General features: G+C 41.8%; 1 protein-coding gene across 1 annotated transcript; it reads left to right on the top strand.

Moving 5' to 3' along the window:
* The first annotated feature begins 565 nt into the window (after positions 1-565).
* On the top strand, positions 566-25,726 carry CPN1 (carboxypeptidase N subunit 1). The gene is made up of 9 exons (XM_004427943.3): positions 566-788; positions 5,000-5,196; positions 9,992-10,147; positions 12,176-12,358; positions 13,430-13,541; positions 16,208-16,347; positions 18,605-18,704; positions 21,943-22,061; positions 25,526-25,726. Exons 1-9 carry the CDS (start codon positions 566-568, stop codon positions 25,682-25,684), a joined length of 1,389 nt encoding a protein of 462 aa, XP_004428000.1. The 3' UTR covers positions 25,685-25,726.
* Positions 25,727-27,563: the final 1,837 nt, after the last annotated feature.

Genomic DNA, 27,563 nt, shown 5'->3' with positions numbered 1-27,563 from the left:
ATCTTTTCATTTTCTCAATGGTATCTGTTGAAAGATTTTTGAGGAGAAAAGGGACAAGACAGAGCTGTGCTTCAGAAAGATAGTCTGGTAGCAGTATGTGGGATGGATTGAAAGGGACACAGAGCTCTATTTTAATGCACCTCCTTAAATTGTAATACAGGGAACAAGCACAGGCCAAGTTTCTCAAAATTCTCTGGGAATCAAAGGGTTATAAGCAGCTATTTATGGAAGCCTGTTTACAGTCCAGTTAATCAGTAAACCAGAATCAGTGAAACTACCCAATCTGGGGAAGTAAAAGAACCTTTCAAAAGGTTTTCCTGGATTAGGAGAAGCAGAGAAATGGGGGAGGAGAGATGAGTGGCTATTCCAGAACTACAAAAATAATTTCCAACTTTGGACAGGACAGTTCTGAACTTCCTTCCCAGGTGCTGTCACACTGGTGTTTACTGGCCGGAAACTAGGAAGAGCTGGTTCTTGGCCCCTTGGATTTTGACTGGTGAAGAAGCCAGCTTGTTGGGAGAGGTGGGGCCCATTTCACTGGATCTCTTTGAAAAAGCCCAGCAAGATGTCAGGCCTGCTCTCAGTCTTCCTCCACCTCTTCCTTCTCTTCAAGTTGGTTGCCCCAGTGACCTTTCGCCACCACCACTATGATGACCTTGTGCGGACGCTGTACAAGGTGCACAACGAATGCCCCTACATCACGCAGGTTTACAGCATCGGGCGCAGTGTGAAGGGGAGACACCTCTACGTGCTGGAATTCAGCGACTACCCTGGAATTCACGAGCCCTGTAAGCCCTGAGCAGTTCTTGGAGTGTATGGGGCAGGACCCTTCCCTTACAAATCCAGTAATTGGAGTGGTGTATGGGGGGGGGGCAGTCAGTGGGCTCCTCCACCTATAAAGTATCACCTCTTCCTCAGCATGTGCTAAGTATTTCCCTACTTAGCCCTCAAACTGCCCCTGGCTCTGGGGAGCTGAAAACCCAATTCAGGTTCTGTCCCTTCCTCCCTCCTGGGTTCTGTTTCCTCAAGACCTTAATGGGAAAAGGTGAGTGTTCTCCCTGCTCCCATCCCATCCCCCCTCCTTCCCTGCCATTACCCTTTTTTCTCCCTTGCTATTTTTCTATTTTTCCCTATCCAATGCTTCAGGAGACATAAGCAGAAACAGTTAGCTCTTTTAGTTCTGCCGGGAAACTTAGAAGGGTTTAGGAATATCTCTTTGGGGAATAGGGATATCCTGGAGAGAGTTTGAGGTCTGGAGTATTAGTTTAATTCATTGGACTATTTTTTGTTAGTTTATTTCTATTATAAAAGTAATCCATGTTTGGATTAAAATTAGAAATTAGAGAAGGAAAAAAACACCTCACCCATAATGCCACCTCTCACATATGACTATTGTTAACATATTGATATATATCCTTCCAGACTTTTTTCTCTGCATTTTTAAACCACCATTACACAACATATAATTTGTTTTATAAAACTGGAATCATACTATAACTGCATTTCTCATTTCATAGTCTTTTATGAAGAGCATCATGACTGTAAATGTAGATCAACATCATCATTTTTTGGCTGCATGATATTTCATTGCATGGTTGTATCTAACTGTTCATTTATTGATGGACATTTACGTTGTTTCTAATTTCTCACTGCTTTACTTATAGCAATTGTGACATTCAAGTTATGTCAGTTCCTCCTTCAAACTGTCAATTGCAAGTCTCTTTTTTCCTCTTCACTTCCACACCCTCCACTCTAGCCCAAATTCCATCACAACCTGCCTAAATTATTGCACTAGTCTCTTTCCTGGCCCCCTAACCCCTAACTGTCACCACTCTCTGAACTTTCCATTTAACACAGAGATGCCACAATAATTTTCCTAAATACTCATATAATCTTCTCACTCCCATGCTTAAAAACCTTCAATGACAACCTCACACCCAGTGGATTCTGTCCATGACAGCTTCAGAATACTGCACAGTGGGAGGGGATGGGTAGCTCAAGGAAGGCTGTGTAATTAAGTGAGGGTAAGAGCCTTGCTTTGAAGCTGCATTTGCATAACAAGCTTTCTGTTCTTACTTGTGGATGCTAGTGGATATTATAGGGTTAGCCCCTCACTCCATGTCCTTTTCTTGGTGCCCCCTCTAATTTCTAGCATCCAAGGCTTCCTTGAAGATTTTTCATAGTATTCTAGCCTCCACTGATCCCTCTTTTCTCTGATGCCCTATAACTTAGCTGTTCGTCCATTCATTCCTTTCATTCATTCGTTATTTGTTCCACAAATATTACTGATTATCTACTATATGGAAGCACTTTTGTAGACTCTGAATATTCAACAGTGAATAAAACAAGATCCTGCCTTCAGGACCTTAATTCTAGTGGGGTAAGACCGGCAATGCCAGCCCTGGTGGTCTAGTGGTTAATATTTGGTGCTCTTACTACCATGGCCCGGGTTCGTTTCCTGGTCAAGGAAAAACACCATCTGCTGCTGGTTGTTATATGGCGGGCTGCGTGTTGCTGTGACGCTGAAACACTGGTATTTGACAGGTTTCAGCAGAGCTTGTAAAAATTGGCCATGAAAACTCTATGAACAGTATAGATCATTCTCTGATAGAGCACCGGAAGGTGAGAGGATGGCACAAAAAGATAATGTAGTGTTCAGCTCTTCTGTACACAAGGTAGCCAGGATCCAGAATCAATTGGATAGCAATAACAACAAAAGACTGGCAGTAAATGGGTAACTAAGTAAACATATACCAGATGAAAATAAGTGCTATATGGAAAAATAAACTAGGAAAGAGAGACAGGGAATGCCATGGATGAGTCGGGGAGGGGGTAGTTGCTACTTAGGAAAGGCTTCTCCATGGAGGTGATTTTTGAGCACAAGGTGGAACATGCCGATTGCAGGCAACGGGAAGAGCAAGGACATGCTTGGCATGCATGAGGAACAGCAGGGAGGCCCCTGTCACTCCAGCAGAGTGAACAATGGGCAGAATGAACAATGGGAGAGCAAGAGATGAGGTCAGAACAGTATGGTGGGAATACTGGGCAGAAGGAGGAGATCATGTAGGGTCTTACAGGCCTTTGTAAAGATTATGGCTTTTGCTTTGAGCGAACTGAGAAGCCACTGGAGGGTTTTAAGCAGTGACATGGTCTGACTTAAATTTTTAAAAGATCACTCAGAACAGGGGTCAGCAAACTACAGCTTGAGGGCCAGCTACCTGTTTTGGTAAATAAAGTTTTACTGACACCTAGTCACGCCCATTTGTTTTTGTATTGTCTATGTCTGCTTTTGCTGGAACAGTTGAGTAGCTATGACAGAGACACTACAGCCCACAAAGCCCGAAGTCTTTACTACTGGCCCTTTATAGAAAAAGTTTGCTGACCCCTGACTCAGGAGAATAGATTTTAACAGGCCTGGGCAGGTGCAAGGAGTTCAAGTAGGAGATTTATTGTAATAATCCAGGCGTGGGGTCCTGGGGGCTTGAACCAAAATGATGGCAGTGGTTGTTATGAGAAGTGGTTGTGTTCTGGATATATTGAAAGTAGAGACAACAGAATTTGCTATTGGGCAGCCACTAAGTGCAAGACACTATGTGAGGTTCTCTAGGGCTGTGGTTCCCAGACTTTTGGATTTCACAGAAAAGTTAAAAAAAATTTTTTTTTAATAAATAAGAGAGATTGAAGGGGACTAAAACAGATTTTCCAAATTTTGTTTTACTGAACAAGGATGTTGAAGAACATTACCTGCCTTCTACTATCACCATCCTTTCCTAAAAGAAGGAATATTTTAACACCAAGAAAAGTAAGAAAGACATAATCTAAGATTAAAGAAATGTACTACTAAGATTAAAGACTCCATATTATGCAAAATCCACTACACTATCCTTGTGGGTTATAGACATTCCTTTGGAAAAGATTGTTGTGGGTGTACTAAAATAAGTAACATTGGATCATGTCCTAAGGAAAATTAGAAATTGTATACATTACAAAAGGCAGGTCCAATAAAGGAAGTAGGACACGTGCAAAATTAGGTAAAACTCAGAGTAGAAAGGAGTAAGTGCCATGAAAATGAAGTTCAACAGCAAGTTCATTCCCAAGATGGCTTCACAGAGCAAGTAACATTTGAACTGAGCCAAGAAGGATGGTGAGGAGGATTTGGAAATGTGGAGATGAAGAGGGACAGAATCAGAAAAGTCATGGAGGCAGGAGAGTGCTGGGTGGAAGGGAAATCACTTGGCCAGAGCTTTTCTCCTTCCTTTTAAAACGGGGCAAGGACGACTTTCTTTAACTGGTTTTAGAGGCTCTTTTCATGACCTCAATTCTTACTTCAATTGAACAGTTAACAGCCAAACAGAAGGCTAAGGAATGAGACATACTAGACTCCTTCCTACTCTGTGTCTCAAGACACCACCTTCTCAGATATGAAGGAAAGATTTTAGTTTCATTAAATTTAAATTAAATTAAATTTTCAATAGGATGATTAGGAACTGTTATGATATCACCCAAAGAACTTTACCAGAGCAAGTCTAGGGAAAACGTTATCCTTATCCTGAAAAGATTTGTCTCTGAGAAGCAGCAGGGAGCTACTGTAAATGCTACCTTGGCTTTGGCCTCCATCATATTAATTAGCTAAGTGACCTCAGACAAGTTATTTAACCTCTCCTCTCCCCAGTACGCTCATCCTGAGGCTAATAATAATGACCACTTTATAGTTTTTCTGTGAAGATTAGCAATAATGAGCATAAATGCCTAGTACACATTAGGGGTTTAATAAATGGTAGTCATTATTATCCCTGGCATGAATTTTTGCAGTGTTCGTAATTGCATTTGTTGGAAAGGGGCTCAGAGATTACTGGAAAAAACCCAATGGAAGCATGAGATTTTCTTGGATTCGTTACAGAAAAAGAGGGAAAAGGTCCCTTTGCAAGATTAGGAACCAACGGCACTTGCAAGCTTTCCCCATCTTTCACCTTCCTGCGTGCTTTTCTCACGCTTGCAGTGGAACCAGAAGTCAAGTATGTGGGGAACATGCACGGCAACGAGGTGCTGGGCCGCGAGTTGCTGCTGCAGCTGTCGGAGTTCCTGTGCGAGGAGTTCCGGAACCGGAACCAGCGCATCGTCCGGCTGGTGGAGAGCACGCGCATTCACATCATGCCCTCCATGAACCCAGACGGCTACGAGGTGGCTGCCGCCCAGGTATTGCGCCTGCAGAGGATAAAGCCATCTTAAGGAATCAAGGAAAAGCCAGTAGACAATGTGTCCTCTCTGTCCCACTGTAAATGTCACTATGTAATAGAGAAAAAAACAATGGAAATAGAATAAAGCATGAAGATTTCGTTCAGTCCTATAGCACCCTAGGCGATGAATGTCGGCTCCCTCTGAGCTTCAGTTCCCTCAACACCCTTCAAGCTGACCTCCTGGTTTTATTGTGAGGATCAGTGAGGCAATATCTATGACAACACTTTGTAAACTGGAAAATACTATACAGGTGTTAAGGGATATTGCCAAATAGACTTCCTTCCCTGAACTTTTAGCTTCGAACGCTAAATACTCTACTCCTTCCCTCATGACAAGACGCTTCTATTTGCATTTGGGGGAGGAATATCAGGGAGATCACACTTTTCCCAGAATTGCTGGGTGGAAGGTTAATTCTAGATTCTTCATACTTTATTGTATTTCTGTAGGGTGTTTTCCTCTACCAGAACAGTACTCAGCTTTTTGATTCTTTATTTTAGAGTTACATTTGCAGGGACACATAGGAAAAAATGTCTATGGCTTTTAGATTATTTTCTAACATAAATTCAGAATGTTAGTGTCCCTAACTTTAAAGCAGTGATTCTTTTGTGGCTGTGCATCAGAATCATAAGTGAAGATTTCTGAAATACAGATTCCCAGATTCCTCCCCTACTCCCCCCAGATCTACTGAATTACAATTTTCAACGGTGAAGCCAGACATCTGCCTTACTCAATGAATATGTTCCTTTAAAAGCTATGTTTAAACCTGATTAGTTTGGGGTTTTTTTTAGGGGGGGTGGTGGGGAGGAAGGTTGTAAATTAAAGCATTTTTTGTTTGTTTTCAATTTAAAAATGTGTTTATTTGGGCTAGTCTTGAAAAATTGTTTTATTTTTAAGACTAGACTTCACTACTTGACTTTTTTTAAATTTTATTTTATTGTGGTAAGAACATTCAAGATAGATCTACCCTCTTAACAAAACTTTAAGTGTGCAATACAGTATTGACTATAGGTACAGTGTTGTACAGAAGATCGCCAGAACTTATCCATCCTGCTCAATTGAAACTTTGTGCCTATTGATCAGTAACTCCCCATTTTCTCCTCCCCATAGCCCCTGGCGACCACCCTCCATCTGACCACTCTGTCCCATGCAAGTGGAACCACAAAGTATCAGTCCTTCCATGACCAGCCCATCCCAAGCATATTTTAAACTTACTTGAGGATAGGGCTGGGGGATAAGTAGAGGCAGGGAGGGGAATGGAGCCAAGGTATTGAACCAAACACAGATTTGACCCTTGCAGTCTCACAACTTCGTGTTGACATGACTCAACAAATGAAAAAGGAAAACTTTGCCCCTCCACTGGAAATCAGAGAGGTACACACTACCATGCCTCAAGACTTCAGTTTCCAAAAGAGCAGGAAAATTCGAAAGAGGTGTGGGGGAGAACCCCACCCTGGCTGCTCCCCTTCTATTGGCCCTTCCCTGTATTGCAATGGGGAAACTGGAGAAGCATTCAGACCTGCCCACATCTTTTGTGGGATGAGGTGGAGTGGAAGGAAGTGGGGAAAACCCTTGCCAGCCCACTAAATCCTAGAGCCGTATCTGGGGAGCCAGTCACTTCTGCTCACCTGCTGTGTACTTGTTCAGAGGGAGCAGATCTTGAACCTGAATCCAAGAGAGGACCCATCAGGTTCTCAAACTTCCAGAGCTACTGGCCATATCCAGAGGAAACCTGCCTGCATGGCTACAGAGGGAAGACCTGGCCACCAAACTTTAAAGCTGCCTGTAGGTAAGGCAGAATAATGCCCCTCCCCCAAAGATGTCAAAGTCCTAGTCCCTGGAAAGTCGAAGATGTCCCTAATCCCATGTGAGTATGTTATGTTACATGGTAAAGGGGAATTAAGATTGCAGATGGAATTAAGGTTGGTAGGCAACTGACCTTAAAATATCCTGGATTATTTGGGTGGGCCCAGTGTAATCACAAGGGTCCTTTAGATGTGAAGAAGGAGGCAGAAGGTCAGAGTCAGAAGAGATTTGAAGATGTTATGCTGCTGGCTTTGAAGATGACAGAGGGACCATGAGCCAAGGAATGTGGGCAGCCTCTAGAAGCTGGAAACAGATTCCCCAGAGCCTTTGGAAGGAACAGCGCTGCTAACACCTTGATTTTAGTCCTGTGAGACACATTTCAGTCTTCTGATCTCCAAAACGCCAAAAGATAATAAACTCATGCTATTTTAAGCCACTAAGTTTGTGGTAGTTTCTTATAGCAATAATAGGAAATGAATATACCAGTAACCCTGTTTATGGGAACCTTCTGTTAAGGGAAGTCCTTACCTGCCTGCCTAACTAATGACTCAGTGTAAGTGGTAATACTGATAGGTAAATTAACACAGCTGTTAATACGGACAGTTAAGACCTATATTGATACAAATAAGCAAGTAGTGAAAAATCCCTGGAAACATAAGGAAAATCAGTATCTCATAGAACTGAAAAATCAAACTCCAAACTGAAAAATCAGATAAATGTTTTCCACTGGATGTAACTGATGTAGGACACTTAAGAGTGCTTCAAAATAATATTATGTTCTTAATGATGTCTAAGAATAAAATATGAGCAGATGTCATGAAAAATAAAGAAATCTGAGAACAATAAAGATTTCTTAGAAAAATATGAGAGTGGTAGTACACCTGTGAATTTTTAGCTGCCCAACATCAAAACATTCACCCTACTTCCAGGAATGGCCACCAGTTTGGGTGCTATTCTCTCAGTCCACAGGGCTCTGGTGGACACTATTCCCCTTCTCCAATGCCACACAAAACATTAAATGGAATTTCAATTTTGCAAGGGCCTTTGAACATCTCTCTATTCTATTGCTGTATATATTTCAGTTATTCATGTATTTATGTATATATCTATTTCCCCATATATGACTATGTATAATTCATGTATGAATTCCTAGAAGGCTAGAGTAATGTCTCATTATCTCTTTCCCCAGTTTCTACCAGAGAGTCCATCAAAGAGGGACTTGAATGAATGTTGGTTGACTAAATGGATGAATAAATAAGTGAATATATGACCAAATAAATGATAAAATTTGAAGTGTGAACAGAAAAATTTGAAGTGTAAGCATGTGGTTGAGATTGCTCAGAAGAAAGATAAGCAAGGACACTAAATTTTAAAAACGGGGGTGTTCCATGGTGCAGCCATGTTGGAAACAGTTTAGTAGTTTCTGAAAAAGTTAAGCATAGACTTACCTTATGACCCAGCAGTTCAGCTACTAGGTATCTACCCAAGGGAAGTGAAAACATATGTCCACACAAAGACTTGTACATGAATGTTCATGGCAGCATTATTCACAATTGCCAAAAAGTGGAAACAACCCAAACATCCACGTACTGGGTTGAATAGTATCCCCCCAAAATTCATGTCTAGCTGGAACCTATGAATGTGACCTTCTTTGGCAATAGGGTCTTTGCATATGTAATCCAGTTAAGATGAAGTCATACTGGATTGGAGTGGACCCTAAGTCAAATATGACTGATGTCCTTATCAGAAGAAAGAAGATTGTACACAGAGACACAATCACACGGGGGAGAAGGCCATGTGAAGATAGAAGCAGAAATTGAGTGATGCATCTACAAGCCAAGGAATGCCAAGGATTGCCAGCAACCATCAGAAGCTAGAAGAGAAAAAGAAGGATCATCCCCTAGAGCCTTTAGAGAGTGTCACCCTGCTGACACCTTGGTTTCAGACACCTCCAGAACTGCGAGAGAATAAATTTCTGTTGTTATAAGCCACCTAGTTTGTGGTAATTTTGTTACAGTAGCCCTAGGAAACTAATACAGTCTGTTAATTAGTGAATGGGTAAACAAAATGTAGTAAATCCATATAATGGAACAATTCATCAATAAAAAGAAATGAAGTACTGATACATGCTACAACGTGGAGGAACCTCAAAAGCATTGTCTAGTGAAAAAAAGCCAAACACAAAATGTATGGTCCCTCAGGCCAGCCCAGTGGCGCAAGCAGTTAAGTGCACGCACTCCGCTGTGGTGCCCCGGGGTTCACCGGTTCGGATCCCGGGCATGAACTGACGCACCGCTTGTCAAGCCATGCTGTGGCGGTGTCCCATATAAATTGGAGGAAGATGGGCATGGATGTTAGCCTAGGGCCAGTCTTCCTCAGCAAAGAGAGGAGGATTGGCAGATGTTAGCTCAGGGCTGGTCTTCCTCACAAAAAAAAAAAAAAAAATGTATGGTCACCATATGTGAAATGTCCAGAAAAGACAAATCTATAGAGACAAAAAGTGATTTGTTAGAGCTGGAGTAAAAATGAGCAGTGCCTATAAATGGGCCTGAGGTTTCTTTTTAGGGTGATAGAAACGTTCTTAAATTAGGTTGTGGTGATGCTTGTACAATTCTGTAAGCATACTAAAATTCATTGAATTGTACACTTAAAATGGGTGAACTTTATGGTATGTAAGTTATATCTTGATAAAGCTATTTTTTAAAAAATAAGGGTTCTCATTATCCTGAAACACCCTACTCTTGTTAGAGCTTCTCCTGGGATCTCCACCTCCAGCACGTGGTCTACAGGGAAACTTGAGCCACACCCCTGGGACTTTGGATAAGTTAAAGAAGAAAATACTATATCATTTGACAGATTAAGTTAATACCTAAAAAGAACTATACAGTGTTCTTCAAATATAGGGTTCAGTCTGAAACCTTCATTTTTTGTCTCTTCATTTTCCCCTTAGGGCCCAGACATTTCTAGGGATCTGGTTGGCAGGAACAACGCAAATGGAGTGGACCTGAACCGCAACTTCCCCGATCTCAATACCTACTTCTACTACAACGAGAAGTATGGGGGCCCCAACCACCACTTGCCCCTTCCAGACAACTGGAAAAGTCAGGTATGAGAAGAAATTTGCATACAGAAGCATGTAAATCAGCATCTGGAATTTCTTTTAGAAATTTTCACATCAACTAAACAAGCGAGAATTAAGCATCAACTCAACTCCATGTTAATCTGTCCATATCAATAATAACAATATCTTATACCTCTTTGTATTTATTCCTTCTCCCAGCATAGAGCCCTCCATGGAGCACAGGGTCACAAAATGTTTGATGTTGGTGGCAATGGTAGTGAAGGAGGTGAAAGCGAATCATACAGGTGCACAGTACTTTACAATTTTACAGAGTTTTTTCTTAGGCAGCGTTTCAGTTGATCATCATAACCCTGTGTGGTGGATGCATCAAGCAGTGTTATCCTTCCCTGTTTTATATATATTATGCTTATAGATAAAATAATTTAAATTCACACAGCTAGTAATTGATGGAAGCAGGATTAAAACCCAGGTCTTCCGACTCCTAATCTGACATTCTTTGTACTGCGCTCTACACAGAACTCCAGCATTCTGCAGAGAAATCTCTCCCACGTGTGATGAACTGTATGCTCATCAACAATTAGCTATAGAAAGAGCTTCAGAGAGTCTCACCTTTATAGTTTTTCCTCTTCCCTTCCTATACGACCCCTGCCTACTTTGACATACTCTCATTTCCCTTACTCTCTCGATCACAGCATCCCATTCGATGCTCCCAGGCCTCTCTCTCCAGGCCATCCCTGGTAATGTGAATGGTTTCATCCTGCTAGTGGGCGTCCTCCTGGGACGTCTCTCTCGCTCCTGATGGGACAGACTTGAGGGAGAGGAACAGTGAGAAGCTGGCTTTGTTCTGATGCATCGAGGCTTAGGACATGGAAAAAAGACTGCTTTAAAGAGTCTGAGCCCTGGTCACAGAGCAGGACTGGTGTCCTTGGTGTTATATCCATTCTGATTGGGTGAAACTTAACCCTATTCATCCAGTCCCCCTTGGGATGGAAAAGATGGGAGCCCTCACAGCTGACCCTTGGTCCAGGAGGAGCCATTAACACATTAACACCACATAACCTCTAAGCACATCTACCCTGAGAGGAGGAAAAACAATGAAGTCTGTAAATTATTTACTTGTACTGCAAGTCCAAGTGGATTCAATACTTTCTTTAGAATACTGTCACTCACTAGCAACATAATATGCAATAGAAAGGGTGGAATTTCACTTAGCCAAGACTGGCCCATGTTACACTATATCTAATCCACCCAATTTGGATATGACCACAGGAGTGTGTTCCCCATGTCTACATTACAGCAGATATGTTGGGGAAAGGAGGAGGTTGAAAACCATGACTGTAAACCAGCGTTTTCCAGATTTATTTACTAGAGCCCTAAATGCCTACAAAGGTGCTTCAGAAGCCACTGGAGCAGTGGGTAAATTGGAGAACTCTTTCCATGTTGCCAGAGAGAGGGGCTCTGAGCTCTCCAGTCATGCCACCCCTCTTCAAACAGAACTGCTCTCTCTCTCTCTTTTTAAATAAACTTTATTTTTCAGAGCAGTTTTAGCTTCAGAGCAAAATTGAGTAGAAAGTACAGAGAGCTCCCATGCTCCCTGCTTCCCATGATCAACATTGAGCACCAGAGTGGTACATTTGTTAAAATCAATGAACCTATGTTGACTCATCCTTATCACCCAAAGTCCATAGTTTACACTAGTATTCACTCTTCGCGTTGTACATTCTATGCATTTTGACAAATGTATCATGACGTGTATCCACCATTATGTACCATACACAATTGTTTCACTGCCCTAAATGTTCTCTTTTTAGCTATTTTGTATATTGGGATTCCACATAAGATTTCGTTTTGAAAAAGAGTTCCATCCACTTAATTTTTAAAACCATCATGCAAAAGATCAAAATTTCGCCCTCTGCACTTCTCATATCTGGTAGGACTCTTTCTGTTTTATTGACACATGATCTCCTCAGGCCACTTGCTGACAAGCTTATTAGAACAGCCGTTTGGCACCTCCAGTTGCAGCCTCACCACCCAGCTTTCGTCTCTCCTCAGGTGGAACCTGAGACTCGGGCCATGATCCGGTGGATACGCTCCTTCAACTTTGTTCTTTCAGCCAATCTCCATGGCGGGGCAGTGGTGGCCAATTACCCATATGACAAATCCCTTGAGCATCGGGTCCGAGGTTTCCGCCGCACTGCCAATACCCCCACACCTGATGACAAGCTTTTCCAGAAGGTATGCAGAATGGCGGCTTGTCCAGCCAGAGGAACTTGGGGCTCAGGAGAGTAACACAAGTCAAGTCAGTAACACTGGACCCTACCAGGTACAAGTCTACAGAAAATAATTGAAAACACTGCCTGCTCATTAGGAGCTTACAATCTAGTAAATTACATTTTGTTTTGGGTGATAAGCCATAAACTCATGAAAAAGTAAATATATAGGAAAGCTTTTGTAGTACAAACACCACAATGTAAAAAAAAAAACGTAAGCTAATGACAAACAAGAAATATGCCAAAAGACTGATAGTATTGGTGGTAAGCGAATGGCATTAAATGTGAATTTTGAGGGGTCTAATTTACAATTTTATGGTAATATGGCTATATTAATGAAAAATAGACCATGCACAGGAAAAAGGTTTACATAATAGTTCAAAACAACAATAGAATAAAATGAAGATTTATCATTTTATTTATATTATTAATGATATATAAGTAATATAAATAATAATAGCATGAGTTATTAATTCATCAGTTAATGAATTGTATAGAGAATAACATCAGTTGTTGCTTCACAAAGCAAGTATATTATTATATTTTCTTCTCTAGTAGTCTCATTTTGTCCACTGTTATAAAATAATAATGAAAGAGAATTATAGAAATTCCAAATATATTTCTCTCCCTCCAACACACACATTGCACCCCCAAAACACAGTTCTTTTCCTGGTAAAGGCCTGTCTTACTTGCTCCTTGATTTCTTTTACAAAACGCAGCTAGAAAACGTACACCTAGAAGGGAACTAACATATTATCTAGTGCCACCCCTCACTTTGCACTTGAGGAAATTTAGCCCCGAGATAGTGGAAAAAATCAGAGTACAGGTCTCCTAATTCTAGTCCACTACGTGCACGTACACACACACACACGTACACACCCATGTCTCTTTCTCTGCTGGTATTTTCTTTCACTAAAGAAAATAATCAGTCGTTTATACCTAGTGGTGTTTTTTGGCTTCACCCTACTTCTGAGTATGAGCATTGCCATTTAAGCTGGGGACACTCAAGGTCATTTTCTGCCCACTTTTCCTCTAGCTGGCCAAGGTCTACTCCTATGCACACGGATGGATGCACCAAGGTTGGAACTGTGGGGATTACTTCCCAGACGGCATTACCAATGGGGCGTCCTGGTATTCTCTCAGCAGGGGTAAGGAGAGTCCTGGGTACAACAGTCTGCAAGCTGAAGTAGAGTAGAGCTCATTTCTCCTTCTAAATTATCATTTTTCTCAGGGAAATGACAAGAATATTATAGAATTTTGCGTTCAAGTAGAGATCTGAAAAATGGAGTCTTAAGTTGGCATTTAATGTCATCTTGTGAATTTTTCAAATGGAGGTAGTGACACCTTGTGGTGTCCTTCAAAACTGGTGGTTTACATAGTAGATGAGGGCATAAGAGGGAAATAATGTAGTCAAGTGGTTAAGCGTGGGGTCCAAGGGTACACTGGGTTAAAACCTGGCTTGCCCATTGACCACTTATGTGGCTTCAGGCTGATTAATTAACCTCTCTATGCTTTGGTTTCCTCATCTGTACATTAAGAATAACAATACTTGCCTCATAATTTTGATGTAGGTATTAAATAAATAATGCACAGACAGCATTTGGAAATGCCTGGCTTATAAATGTTAGGTTTTTTCTAAGTAGCATGGAGGTATGCCTCACCTAGCAACAGAAGAGCAGAGGAGCTGGCCTGGACACAAACAGTTCCTCCGACACGTGCTCTCTGTACCTTGCCTGCCCATCTCCTATAAGCAGGAGTTTGCCGTGACATTGGCCATTGATAACCTAGCAGAAACCTTCAGCAAGAGGCTTCTTTCTCTATTCCCTGGGCCTTCCTCATCACCGAGGCTCAAGATAAAACCTCTGTTCATGAACTTCTAATAGGTAGGAAACCTAAGGATAGGGAAGAGGCTAAAGCAGGAAGCTAGGATATTTTAGGAATCATCTTTTAGCAGCTGTCTTTCCCCATCCTCTCAAATCTTACCTGTCTGGAGCCAAGTGGTAGAAAAACTCACTGGTGAGAGCTGAGCTGATTGCTGGTCCTGTGGAGAGTGAGGAGGAGGAAGGTTAGGGAGTCACTATGTCCTGGGAAGGTGGTAGACTTCTTGTGGCTGAAAACTCACTTGAACACAAGGCAAGAAGATATTGTTGAACTTTACTTTCTTTAGTTTGCATTAGGAAAGCAATAGGTGTTTTCCCCCCAAAATTTAAAATATCAAATATACTTTTTCAAATTATACTTGTTCCTCCCTCTCCCTTCCCATCCTCTAGGAAGCATGGCCGGAGCCTCCACCGAGATTCATTGCCTTAAATTAAGCTGTTACAGGGGCCGACCCCGTGGCTTAGCAGTTAAGCGCACGCGCTCCGCTACTGGTGGCCCAGCTTCGAATCCCGAGCTCGCACTGACACACCGCTTCTCCAGCCATGCTGAGGCAGCGTCCCATATACAGCAACTAGAAGGATGTGCAACTATGACATACAACTATCTACTGGGGCTTTGGGGAAAAAAAAGGAGGAGGAGGATTGACAATAGATGTTAGCTCAGAGCCGGTCTTCCTCAGCAAAAAGAAGAGGATTAGTGTGGATGTTAGCTCAGGGCTGATCTTCCTCACACACACACACATAAAAAAAAAAAATTAAGCTGATACAATTCCAAGATCATTAAGTTCATCAAAATGATTGTTCCATCAGTGTGGAACAATCTCTGGACCAGCATCATCAGCGTCACCTGGGAACTTGTTAGAAATGCAAATTTGAGGCCCTCACCTAATTCAGACCTACTGAATCAGAGACTCTGGGACTAAGGCCTAACAATTCTGATGCATAGAGAGAACCAATGTAACAGGCTATAGTTGTTTTCCAACTTTTCACCGTTCTTTCTATAACGGTTGCTTGCACGAATCAGCTTAGAAAGCAGGTGAAAGTTAATTAAATGGATTTTTTTTTTTCGGTGAGAAAGATTGGCCCTGAGCTAACATCTGTGCCAATTTTCCTCTATTTTTTGTATGTGGGATGCTGCCACAGCATGGCTTGAGGAGTGGTATGTAGGTCTGCGCCTGGGATCTGAACCCATGAACCCTGGGCCGCTGAAGCAGAGCCCGCAAATTTAACCACTACACCACCAACCCAGCCCCTAAATGGATACTTTTTAACCCAAACAAAATTGTAATATAAATGCTATTGTAATAATCAGAAACATATTAAAATAATTGATTCAACTGACTAATATAGAAGATAGGAGCAAGCAAGCATTCGATGGAAGACAAACATAGCTGCTCTCTGCTTTTTCAGGGGTCTGTTTTTCTAGAGTAACTGTTTTTCAGGTTAGTGTTGTGTTCTCAGGTAGGAAGAGGGATGTGAAAGCAAGATATTCACCTCGTCTCTAGCCTCTCAGGTCTGAAGAACATCATAATCCAAGGAGAAAATCTGTCTCCCTGAAAGCAGTGCATGTGTGCATAGTGCATAACGTATATTGCGCATGGTGTACAATAGTGCATAGTGTAATATTAAGGCATGGCTAATAAGCAGATTTTGGAAATTTTAAGAGGGATAGGAACCGAATTTAAGTCATGAAATGGAAAAAAGTAGAGGATACGGATGACAAAATGGGCATTTATGAAAAGAGAAACCAGGAAAGATAGAAGCATGTGAACTGAGAAATTGGGGAAAGGTTTTACGGAGGAGAAAAATAAATGGAGGTCAAGAGGTAGAATAGAAGCCGATTGGGGTGGAGAAATTGTAATTAAAGAGAGTAGCGGTGGGGCTTTGGGTAGGGACCTGGTTATACAAATCCGCCGATGCCCTCTTTGCCCTAGGAATGCAAGACTTTAATTATCTCCACACCAACTGTTTTGAGATCACGCTGGAACTGAGTTGTGACAAGTTTCCCCGCCAAGAAGAATTACAGCGCGAGTGGCTGGGGAATCGGGAAGCCCTAATCCAGTTCTTGGAACAGGTAAAATTTCATTCTTCAATTTTCGTGGTTACAGAAAGAAAAGTAGTTTTCAATGGCAGGCAAGGATTTTTGTGTGGCTCAGGTCTGACTTTTGCTCTGACTTAATATGATAGATCTGGGCTTCTTCTACCAATTAAATTTATTCATTCAACATTATTGAGCACAACTATCTGTCAGAAACAGTGCTATATGCTGGGGATTATGAGTAAACAAACAAATATCCCTGCCCATATGGAGCCTATATTCTAATGTAGAGAAACAGACAATAAGCAAAATAATAAAGTCAATTTTATAACATGTTAAATATAAAATGCTATGAAGAAGTCCTTTCAGAGAAGGTAGCATTTAAGCAGACTTAAAAGAGGTAAGGGAGAGAACCATGCAGATATTTAGGGAAGAAAGGGCTCCCCTATTGAGGACGCAACAGCAAATGTAACGCCAACAACAAGCACATGAAAAGATGCTCAACATCACTAATCATTAGGGAAATGCAAATCAAAACCACAATGAGATACCACCTCACACTCATTGGGATGGCTGCTATTAAAAAAAAAAAAAGGTGTGGGCCGGCCCCGTGGCTTAGCGGTTAAGTGCTCGCGCTCTGCTACTGGCGGCCTGGGTTCGGATCCCGGGCGCACACCTACGCACGGCTTCTCCAGCCATGCTGAGGCCACATCCCACGTACAGCAACTAGAAGGACGTACAACTCTCTACTGGAGCTTTGGGGAAAAAAAAAGGAGGAGGATTGGCAATAGATGTTAGCTTCCTCAGCAAAAAGAGGAGGATTAGCATGGATGTTAGCTCAGGGCTGATCTTCCTCACCAAAAAAAAAAAAAAAAAAGGTGACAGAAAATAGCAAGTGTTAGCAAAGATGTGGAGAAATTGGAATCCTTTTGCATTGTTGGTGGGAATGTAAAATGGTGCAGCCACCATGAAAAACTGTGTGGTGTTTCCTCAAAAAATTAAAAATAGAAATACCATATGATCCAGCAATCCCACTTGTGAGTATATATCCAAAAGAACTGAAAGTACGATCTCAAAGAGATATTCACATACCCATATCCATAGCAGCATTATTCACAATAGCCAAAAGGTGGAAGCAACCCAAGAGTCCATTGATGATGAAGGGATAAACAAAATGTGGTATATACATACGATGGAATATTATTCAGCCTTAAAAAAAAGAAGGAAATTTTGACATATGCCACAACATGGATGAATCCTGAGGACATTATGCTAAGTGAAATAAGCCAGTCACAAAAAGACAAATACTGTATAATTTCACTTATATGAGGTATCAAGAGTAGTCAGATTCAGAGACAGAAAGTAGAATGGTGGTTGCCGGGGGCTAGGCAGAGAAGGGAGTGAGGAGTTACTGTTTAATGGTGTAGAGTTTCAGTTTTGTAGGATGAAAATTTCTGGAGATTGGTTGTACAACAGTGTGAATGAAAATACTTAACACTACTGAACTGTACACTTAAAAATGGTTAAGGTGGTAAATTGTATGTTATGTATGTGTATTTTACCACAATTAAAAAAAAAATTTTTAGGGGCCGGCCTGTGGCTTAGTGGTTAAGTGCACGCACTCTGCTACTGGCGGCCCGGGTTCAGATCACGGGCGTGCACCAACGCATGGCTTGTCCAGCCATGCTGAGGCAGTGTCCCACATACAGCAACTAGAAGGATGTGCAACTATGACATACAACTATCTACTGGGGCTTTGAGGAGAAAAAGGGAAAAAAAAAAAAGGAGGAAGATTGGCAATAGATGTTAGCTCAGGGCCGATCTTCCTCAGCAAAAAGAGGAGGATTGGCATGGATGTTAGCTCAGGGCTGATCTTCCTCACAAAAAAAAATTAATTAAAAAAATACAAGGCCAAGACACCAGTATGGCTGGAACAATCATGAATGTAAGGGAGAGAGTAGTAAGAGATGAGATCAAAGAGCTACCTGGGCTGTGGCTGTAGAGACCGTAATAAGAACTTGAGCTTTTGCTGTGAGTTGGGTTTTCAGCAGACCTGTGACATGATTTGATTTAGATTTTAACAGGATCATTCTGTCTGCTCTATTGAGAAGAGATTATTAAGGATGGAGAGGGTGGGGTGGAGAGACCAGTTAAGGGGCTATTCCCATAACTTTTGTGAAGATCAAATGTAAAAACGTATGAGAAACGGCTTTGAGAACTCAAAAACACTGTACAAATGTTTTATGATCATAACTACACTTTTTAAAATACTGACATAGACTGTTTTCTGCAGGTACACCAGGGCATCAAGGGCATGGTGGTTGATGAGAATTATAATAATGTCGTGGAGGCTGTCATTTCTGTCAGTGGGATTAACCATGATGTCACTTCGGGTAGGTGGCCACTGCCTAGCGGGGTGAGAAGGAAGCTTTTACTCCCTCGTATTCTTCAGCATAATCAGGAGGCCAATTTGTAAGCCAGCAAGATCAGCAGGGGTGTCAAGGACACTTGGAGGAAGGAAGGATAATAGAAATGGGGGCAGTGGGTTAAGAGGTAAGGACCAGGAAGATGTAAATGTACCATCTCTCTCAGCATGCATGAATCACTGCCTCATACAACTTTGTTAGGGGTGTTTTCTGGGTTTGAGGTTATGAATAGCTCATATACTGGTGCGAAATGGGGTAGAATAGAAAAAGACCGTAAAACTGATGTTTAGTCTTGTCCCTGACTCAGGCATTTAGCTACACCGCCATTCTGTGAAAAGTTAGCAAGATTCATTCTGTAGGCTTGTTGCAAGGCAAGATTGATGGTGGAGGCAGATCTTCTTGGAGTCAGCCTGGAATCTCCTAGAAGGATACAGAATACCTTGTGGCACAATGGTGTTGTAAACTCCCCTAGCCCAATTTGATCATGCATAACTCTTAGAGGTTTTCTTGGTTGGTTGTTTTGTTTTTAATGTAGAGCAGTAGCTGCCAAGGGTTAGGGGTAGGTGAGATTTGCCTTCTTCCCACAACCTTGATACCGGCAAAGCCCAACCACATTTTATCACACAAACGTGTGTCACCAAGAAGGTATCTTATGGTTCAGACAGTCTGTTTAAACTGGATGAAATCTCAACTTGAAGGAGATAACTTATGTTCTTTAAGGTGATCCCAACACATCTTACATGAAAGGTTCATTCAAGGCAAAGGCAACAATATTCTAAAGACAGAAAATTCTGTAGCCTCACAGGCACCAGACAACCACAATTCTCCAGCCCAATGGCTGGACCCAGGACTATTTAGAGATCAAACCTCGGGCATCCCTAAGAGCTTCCTATACCCTATTCATGCAAGTGTGGGGAATGTCTCTAAAACATTCCTGCCAATCAACGTATATTGAATACCGCTAAGTTCACCAATAAGAGACCATTTCCAACACTCATTATGCTAAATTAACAAATTACTCATTTCACCAATGAAAAAACTCATTGCTAACATTCACTATGCTACTTAGCAAAGCATCAAGTGTTTATTAGAGATAAAGAGAGCTCCAGCCCTCTAATAGCTGCACCTGGAGTTGAGCCTTTTTGAAACAGTAGCCAGCTAACTGCTCCTGGATGTGAGCCCCCATTTAAGAAAATGACAGTCCTTGGGGTATACCTTAAACTATTTAACATATGCATAATAACACACTGCTTTTGCTAAAGTATTATAAAGTAAATTACAGACATTTAGTAGGGGGCAGGGAAGAGACTCATTTATTGTCTGTCTCATTCTTAACTGCATTTATTATTTCAACTATTCAACACTGTACACTTAAAAGAAATTTTAAAGGTACCGTCACAATTGATTCTAAAGGGATATAAAGTCATTAGCCAAAATGCTGCATCCCTGCCATAGAGAAATAGGCTTTCTTTTGGATTTTATTTTCCCTTTGGCATACTTTTGAAGGTGACGGAAGAAATATTAAAAAAAAAGATTCTTGAAGTCAGACCTTTAGTGGTCATTTAGTCTAGCCCTCCCACTCAATATAAGATTACACACATACAACACTGCTGACGGTTGTCCAACCCAGGGCCACCACATCCATTAGCAGGTTGTGCACTGCACAACTGCATAGCTTTTCCAGGGTTCCTCATTGGGTCTGTGTTTAAGTGCTTACAATGTCATAAAGCAGTCCATTTCTTTTCTGGTAGCTCTGTTTGTCACAATAGCTTTTGCTTCTGTCTAGCAAAATCTTCCTCCCTGCAACTTAAACCCATAGTTCTCAGTCTTATTCCTTTAGATATATGTCATTTCTTCACAGTGGCTTTTCATACATTGAAACAGAGGCCTCATGTAGTCTCTTACCAGGTAAAACATTCATAGATCTTTCAACTTTTCTCCTAGTGACCCTTTACTGGACATGAAGTGTTTTAAATTACAGAGTCTAGAATTAAACACAATACTCTCAGTGCAGAGCACAGCGAAACTTCTCCTTCCCAGGAGCTGAGGCCCATACTCCTATTATGTCCCATAGCCTACAACTGTTTTAGATCTTAACCAGTTTCATCATGCTATTAAGAAAAATCAAGCCTTGGTGCTAAGCAGACATGTTATCACTTCATAGCACAAGAGAGGCAGGGGGAAAATTGCTCTTGAGGATTATAAAGTCACATCAGAAATAGAATCTTCAAGGAAGGTAAAATCATCTTCCCTCCATATAGCAAATCTCAGCATCTAAGACTTCCAGATTTCAATGGAAAGCCTTTAAAAGAGATGATAGGGCCGACCCCGTGGCTTGGCAGTTGAGCGCGTGCGCTCCGGTGCTGGCGGCCCGGGTTCGGGTCCCGGGCGCGCACCGGCGCACCGCTTCTCCGGCCGTGCTGGGGCCGTGTCCCACATGCGGTGGCTAGAAGGATGTGCAGCTGTGACATACAACTATCTACTGGGGCTTTGGGGGAAAAAAATAAATAAAATAAAAATAAAAAAATAAAGAGATGATAAAAGAAAAACATCAGGCACACCTGTCGTATCAATATCACTGAGCTGTGATAATATCCGAGCAGTGACCTCAAGATGGCCTCACAACTGGTGGTAAAGAAGAACCTGACACCCTGAGGATTTTATCATTTTCATGAAACTTGACCCGAAAGCAATTTGTCATTTGCCTTTACAATGAAAGCAGGAGAAATTTTTGTAATATTTGACAATAACCAACATGGACTACATGGTAATAAGGAGGAAGACAAATTGCAGGGGGGGATGATGTGCCCTTAGCTTGCCCTCTAATGAAATTCGCACAGGTTAAATGAGCTGTGTCACTTTAGGAAAGCAGACCAAGAATCAGCATTAATGCATCCAGAGCGAGAGCTGATCTTTGGTAAGAGGTGACGTGAAAACGCATTCTAACTTTCCAAGTTTTATGCTATGGAGTTATTAACACTTTTAGTAGTCACAGGAAGTGCAGAAGAACTGAAAAGTGCTCAAGAGATGTGCTTCATCAGCCAAGTGAGGAAATTTTCTTTGTTAAATTTATTAATAATTAGCCTAAACATTAAAAATAAATAAATAAAAATCAAGCTTAAACCCTCAGAACATTTTTTATATCAAGGTCCCATTTGGGGCAGATTTCTAATCAGCAAACTGAGTTAATCCTTGTAACTTCTAGGCGACCATGGCGATTACTTCCGGCTGCTGCTTCCAGGTACCTACACCGTCACTGCCACAGCACCTGGGTTCGACCCACAGACAGTGAGTGTGACCGTAGGTCCTGGGGAACCAAAACTGGTGAGTTAGGCTGATCTTTACAAGGCACCGTAAAGATCATTTATACAAAGTCACCAACAACCAATTGCATCGTTCTAATCTTTGCTGAGCTTCCCTCTGTCACCATTTAAAAAGAATTCATGGCTCTCATATGCTAATTTTCCTTCTGCACTTTTCTATTATATTCTTCCTCACTTCTTTTTGGCTTTTCCTTTTTCTTCTGTTTAACATAGCATAGTGATTAAAAACACTGCCTGGTTCTAAATCCAGCTCATTTGTCCACAGACTTGGGACAAATTACCTAGTCACTCTCATCCTCAGTTTCTTCCTCTGTAAATTGGTGGTAATAGTACCTCTTTCACAAGAGGTGGAAATGAGAAAGTGGATAGCAAGCATTTAGTACAGTCACTAAATGGAAAGTGCTCAACAAGTGTTGGTTTGTAAACGCCGGAGACCTTGCCCAGATACACGGCTCCCACGGGTTGCATTCTTCTGTGTCATCAGCAAGTTCTACCACCAGACGGCACCACAAGTCCTGCCCCCTTCTGGTGCCTGGTGAGACCAGACAGCCTTGCTTTCCACCCATGCTCTCTAATATTCCGCTCTCAGGGCTTCCTTTTATAGATGGGATGAAAAGCGAAGAACTTTTTTGATCTACAGTCTGGACTTTTTCAGCTTTGGTCATATTAGATTAGGATCTCGGAGCTAAAGAGGCTCAGAGATCATGGATGCTAATCCTCAGAGTTCTCAAAGGAGGAAAAGGTAATAAGGCTGTTCTATTTAATGAACATCTACAAACCTTATTTCCCACAAGTCAGCTCTTCCCTAGAGCCTCCTCACTCTGTCCCATTCCTTCTCTATACATCCCTAGAGCTCAGCAGACTCTTCCTCCCCTTTCCCTGTTAGCTGAATGCAGTCAAGTCAAGCAACTTATCTTTTTATTTATTTTTTTATTTTTATTTTTTATTTTTTTTTAATTTTTTGTTTATTGCGGTAACGTTGGTTTATAACATTGTAAAAATTTCAGGTGTACATCATTGTACTTCTATTTCTGCATGGACTACATCATGTTCACCACCAAAATACTAATTACAACCCATCACCACACACATGTACCGAATTATCCCTTTCACCCTCCTCCCTCCCCCCTTCCCCTCTGGTAACCACCAATCCAATCTCTGTCCCTATGTGTTTGTTTATTGTTGTTATTATCTACTACTTAATGAAGGAAATCATATGGTATTTGACCTTCTCCCTCTGACTTATTTCACTTTGCATTATACCCTCAATGTCCATCCATGTTGTCACAAATGGCTGGATTTCGTCGTTTCTTATGGCTGAGTAGTATTCCATTGTGTATATATACCACAGCTTCTTTATCCATTCGTCCCTTGATGGGCACTTAGGTTGCTTCCAAGTCTTGGCTATCGTGAATAAGGCTGCAATGAACACAGGGGTGCATGTACATTTACAAATTGGTGTTTTCAGCAACTTATCTTTTTAGGTACTATTTTAGTACTTTCTAGGTACTATTTATTTAACAGTTACTATGTATCAGACACTCATATGAGAGCTTTCCAGAATTATCTCATTTAACCTTCACAACAACCCTGTACAGTAGATATAAGTATCCCCATTTGTGCCTGAGGAAAGTGAAACTTAGAGAAGGTGAGAAGCTTGTCCAATGTCACACAGTGAGTAAGTGGTGGGAGCCACCATTTGAACCTCTCTTGGGCTTCAGGGCTGCCTTCTTAGCCACTGTGTTACAGGGCCTCATGCTAAGCTCTCAACCTGTGTTCATAACCCCTTTTATTAACACAAGGATCAGGGTAAAGAGTTCTTTAAATCCTTTGAAAATTCCTCTGAAGTTTCTGGATGGTTTCTCCTTTCCCCCCAGCTAGTCCCTCCATTCCCATCTCCTGCGTATTATCAACTACTTGTACTTGCAGATGCAGGAAGCAAAGAGGAACTCTTGTGTGGCAGCCTGTTCCCTGGTCGCAATTTCCCAACCAACGCATCCTCTTTCCCTCTTTTCTGGTTATACCTTGCTCCTCATCTACTCTAAAATCAAATGGCTGTTAGGCAGCTGCATACATAAGTGTTGCATGATAAGCCAGTCTATTCAATGCCAAATTCAAACCACTGCAAACCCCCTTGAATAACATACTCTGCTTCAAAAGATTTCACCTCCTTTGTCAAATAGCCTTTAAATAAATCAACATAACCCATCATTATGTCAAATATAACTCAGAGGGAAAAAGATCCGTCTTTTAGATACAATTCCCAGATACAGTAACAACTAAGAATCTGCTTATTGATCACAGTAGACTCTATCTCTCTTCCTAGCCTAAAGCAGAGATCCATCTGGCTGGCGGAAGAGAAAAGAAAAACTATCATTTACTAGAGGGTTTTTCATGTTACAATTAAGACTCTTTCAAATATTTCGGAGCGTCAAGGGTTCTCCTCTTTGCTTTTCCTCATAGCCTTCCAGATGTCATGTTCCTTTCATTTTCCTCTGTCCTTTCCTCATTTTGTTGTCTCTCTTCTCTCTCTTTTTTTGGTCTTTCCTAGATCGCTGTATTACTATATAGGAAACAGTAAATGATACAGCGCAATTGGCTCTGATTTCCCATACTTTTGAGAACTAGTGGAAAAGCTGGCTATGGATTTTTATGGAAGGGGCAGGAAATAACCTCACAGAGAGATCTCTCAGTTGCATGTTTTCCAGCTCCCAGCTGGCTTCAGTAGCTCAAGCTGTTCCAAGGACCTGAAAGCCAAGGATGCCGCCGGGGAGTGTGGTTAGAACACTGTGCTACTCCCCTCCCTTCACTTCCTGGGATAGGTCTTCAGCTCCTGCACAGCCAGCATATCCCATACTTGTCAGTCAACAGCATCTTTACACCTGCGTGCCATGACCAGAAGGGAGGTTTCAGTGTATTGCCGGAAATGATACGTTAATGCACACGAAAATTTAGAATTTAGGAATTCACAGTAACAATCTATATCATCTCTCCTATCTATATTTCCAAACAATTATGACAGAAGGTTTAGTTGTGAAAGTCTGAGGCATTTGCTGGCGTGCCTGAGCATGACACCTGTGATTCATACAGTCAGCATAAAGGGGATTATCATGGCACCATCAATCATAGCTCTTGTCCTAAGCAACAATATTGGTGAAATCGTGCTTTGAGGTGTAGACATAATTTTTTTCTAACAAATATAAAATAAATGTATACTAAGTTCATCCAAATACACCCTACACATCACCAGTGATCATGTACCACTTTTGGGGGAATATTAGCCAAGCCTATATGACACCACCAAGGCTGCTCTGGGTCATTGCTGTAATAATTCTCCTTAGTCCCCTGCCCTCAGAACCCGGAACTGTGGTGAAACCAGGTCCAAACTGGTCTTCCCCCAGTTTCAATTCCAGAAAGTAGAAAACAGACTCCTCTATTCTCCTAGCTTCTTTTTTTTCCTTCCAGGTTAACTTCCAGCTCAAGAGAAGCGTCCCTCAGGCAACCCCTACAAGGAGAGTTCCCAATTCAGGGCATGGAGGCAGAGTCTTACCAAAGAAAATGCAGCCGCAGGCAGCCAGGAAGAAAGAAATGGAGATGAAGCAGCCCCGGAGAGTCCCTGTCTGAAACCCACAGTGCCCAGGGCAACACTTTAGAAAGGTTTTGTTCCCCTTCTCTGATCAGATGAAGCATTCTTTCTATTTTATTATCTGGGACATATTTAAATATACACATATTCAGAACAATTCAGAATGGTCTCCGTCTGTTCCAGGGTTAAACCCTCTGATGCAATAGTATATACACTCAGTGGTACCTTCTGGGGGTATGGTTTAGGTCCAGGAGGCTCCATGCCAGTCCACACTGCATCCAGAGACTGGTTCTGGCTGGTTGGCCACTCCATCACCAGAGTCTAATATTACTGAACCAGGTTTGTTTTTGCCTGTTGCCCAGAAAGCCAATCACCCCGAGATGACGAGATTGCAGGCGAGAGAGGGTTTTAATCACAAGGCAGTGAAACGAGGAAGTGGGAGAACAAGTTTCAAATCTGCCTCCTAGAAAATGGAGATTCAGGGATATTTATGGGGTAGGGGGGCAAGGTGGTCTGAAATGTGGAGATAGGTGATTGGAGGTGAGGAGAGGTGAGGTAATTGATGATCTGTGCAAGCGTAGTCAGACTTCATGCCTCTTCATAAGGACACATGTTCACAAAATGGTGGCATCAGCAGGATCTGAGGGTGGAGTTTTTAGCCTCTTGACATCAAAGGTCACTTATCGGACATCTGCACAGGCCCAGTTGATGGGTTGGTGGTCTCAGCCGGCCTGAACTGGACAAGGGGTCCTAATTCCTGAAATACAGCTCAAACACCCATTACCATGGTGATGCCTAAGCAGCATAGTTAACAATGGGTGGGTGAACAACTAAAAACTATAATTAGTAATTGCAAAAAAAAAAAAAAAAAACTTTAGTTACTAGCTACCTAATCATCAATGGCTATTTACCAGTTTCACCAGCACAGAGCCTGCAACAGAAATACTCCATGAAGATTTCTGAATGAATGGCTGAAATGCTGAGATGATCAATCATTGATGAATCTTTTGTTCCCATAGCAAGACCAGGAGACCAATTCTTCTGAAATCCCACAGGACCATTTCAACAATAACAACGGGAATTTCTCACACAAACACCTAGTCTCACTGCTACCCGTTTTTGTACGTGGGCATTTTAAACATGCATCTTTGCAAACCTTTTCTGGGTTTGTAAGTGTAATGCAGATGCCTTGTGGAATGACTCTGTCCTGACCCTGTGCCAGTGGTACACAGCACTCTCCACCTTGCTGAGTTCCCTAGTAAGAACCTGTTCATACTGTTATTGAGCAGAGTAGATGTCACTTAAGATTTGGAAGGGATGCATAGTCTTTCATCACACACCACACAGTACACAAGTTCATAAACCCCCACTGGGCATATCGGGGTTCCTCGGTCCCCTGTCCCCGAGGCTTGGTGGGGGTTCTTTACCATGCACCCCAGGGCTCAGCCTCAGTGACACAGGGCAGGCTCCAGTCTCCCCCCTTGCTCCACCTCCCCCCAACTCTCTCAGCCTCTCCACACCCCACTCCCAGCCTCTAACACAGCCGTTTCTTAACATTGAGCAATTTAGCTCCTCTCAACAAGGGTTCCCACACCCAGCAGAAAACAAGAGGTGTTCTAGCTGTGACAACTCACCCTCTGCAGGAGGCCATACAACATTAGGATTAACAAATTACTTATTTTTCTGTTACTTGAGCAATCTCGCAGTCTGTGGTCAAAAGAAAAACAGAAGAAAATGTATCTTTTGCTGTTTAGAATGAGAATTCTCTCCTCAGGTGATTAACACTTTCTCTACATTTTTTTTTTCTTTCCAATTTTAATCCCAGGTTCCTTGGTTCCCTTCTTGTTGTTATAATAAAGCAGCCACTTGAGAGGGCTTCTTTTCAGTTCAGTGAAACTTTAAGCCTGAGGTTGCCAT

The sequence above is a fragment of the Ceratotherium simum genome, chromosome 6 (assembly GCF_057802395.1).
Source record: "Ceratotherium simum simum isolate JZ-2026a chromosome 6, ASM5780239v1, whole genome shotgun sequence".
Taxonomy (NCBI): domain Eukaryota; kingdom Metazoa; phylum Chordata; class Mammalia; order Perissodactyla; family Rhinocerotidae; genus Ceratotherium; species Ceratotherium simum.
Note: the sequence above shows the minus strand (reverse complement) of the source record. Positions and strands in the feature narration are given on the sequence as shown.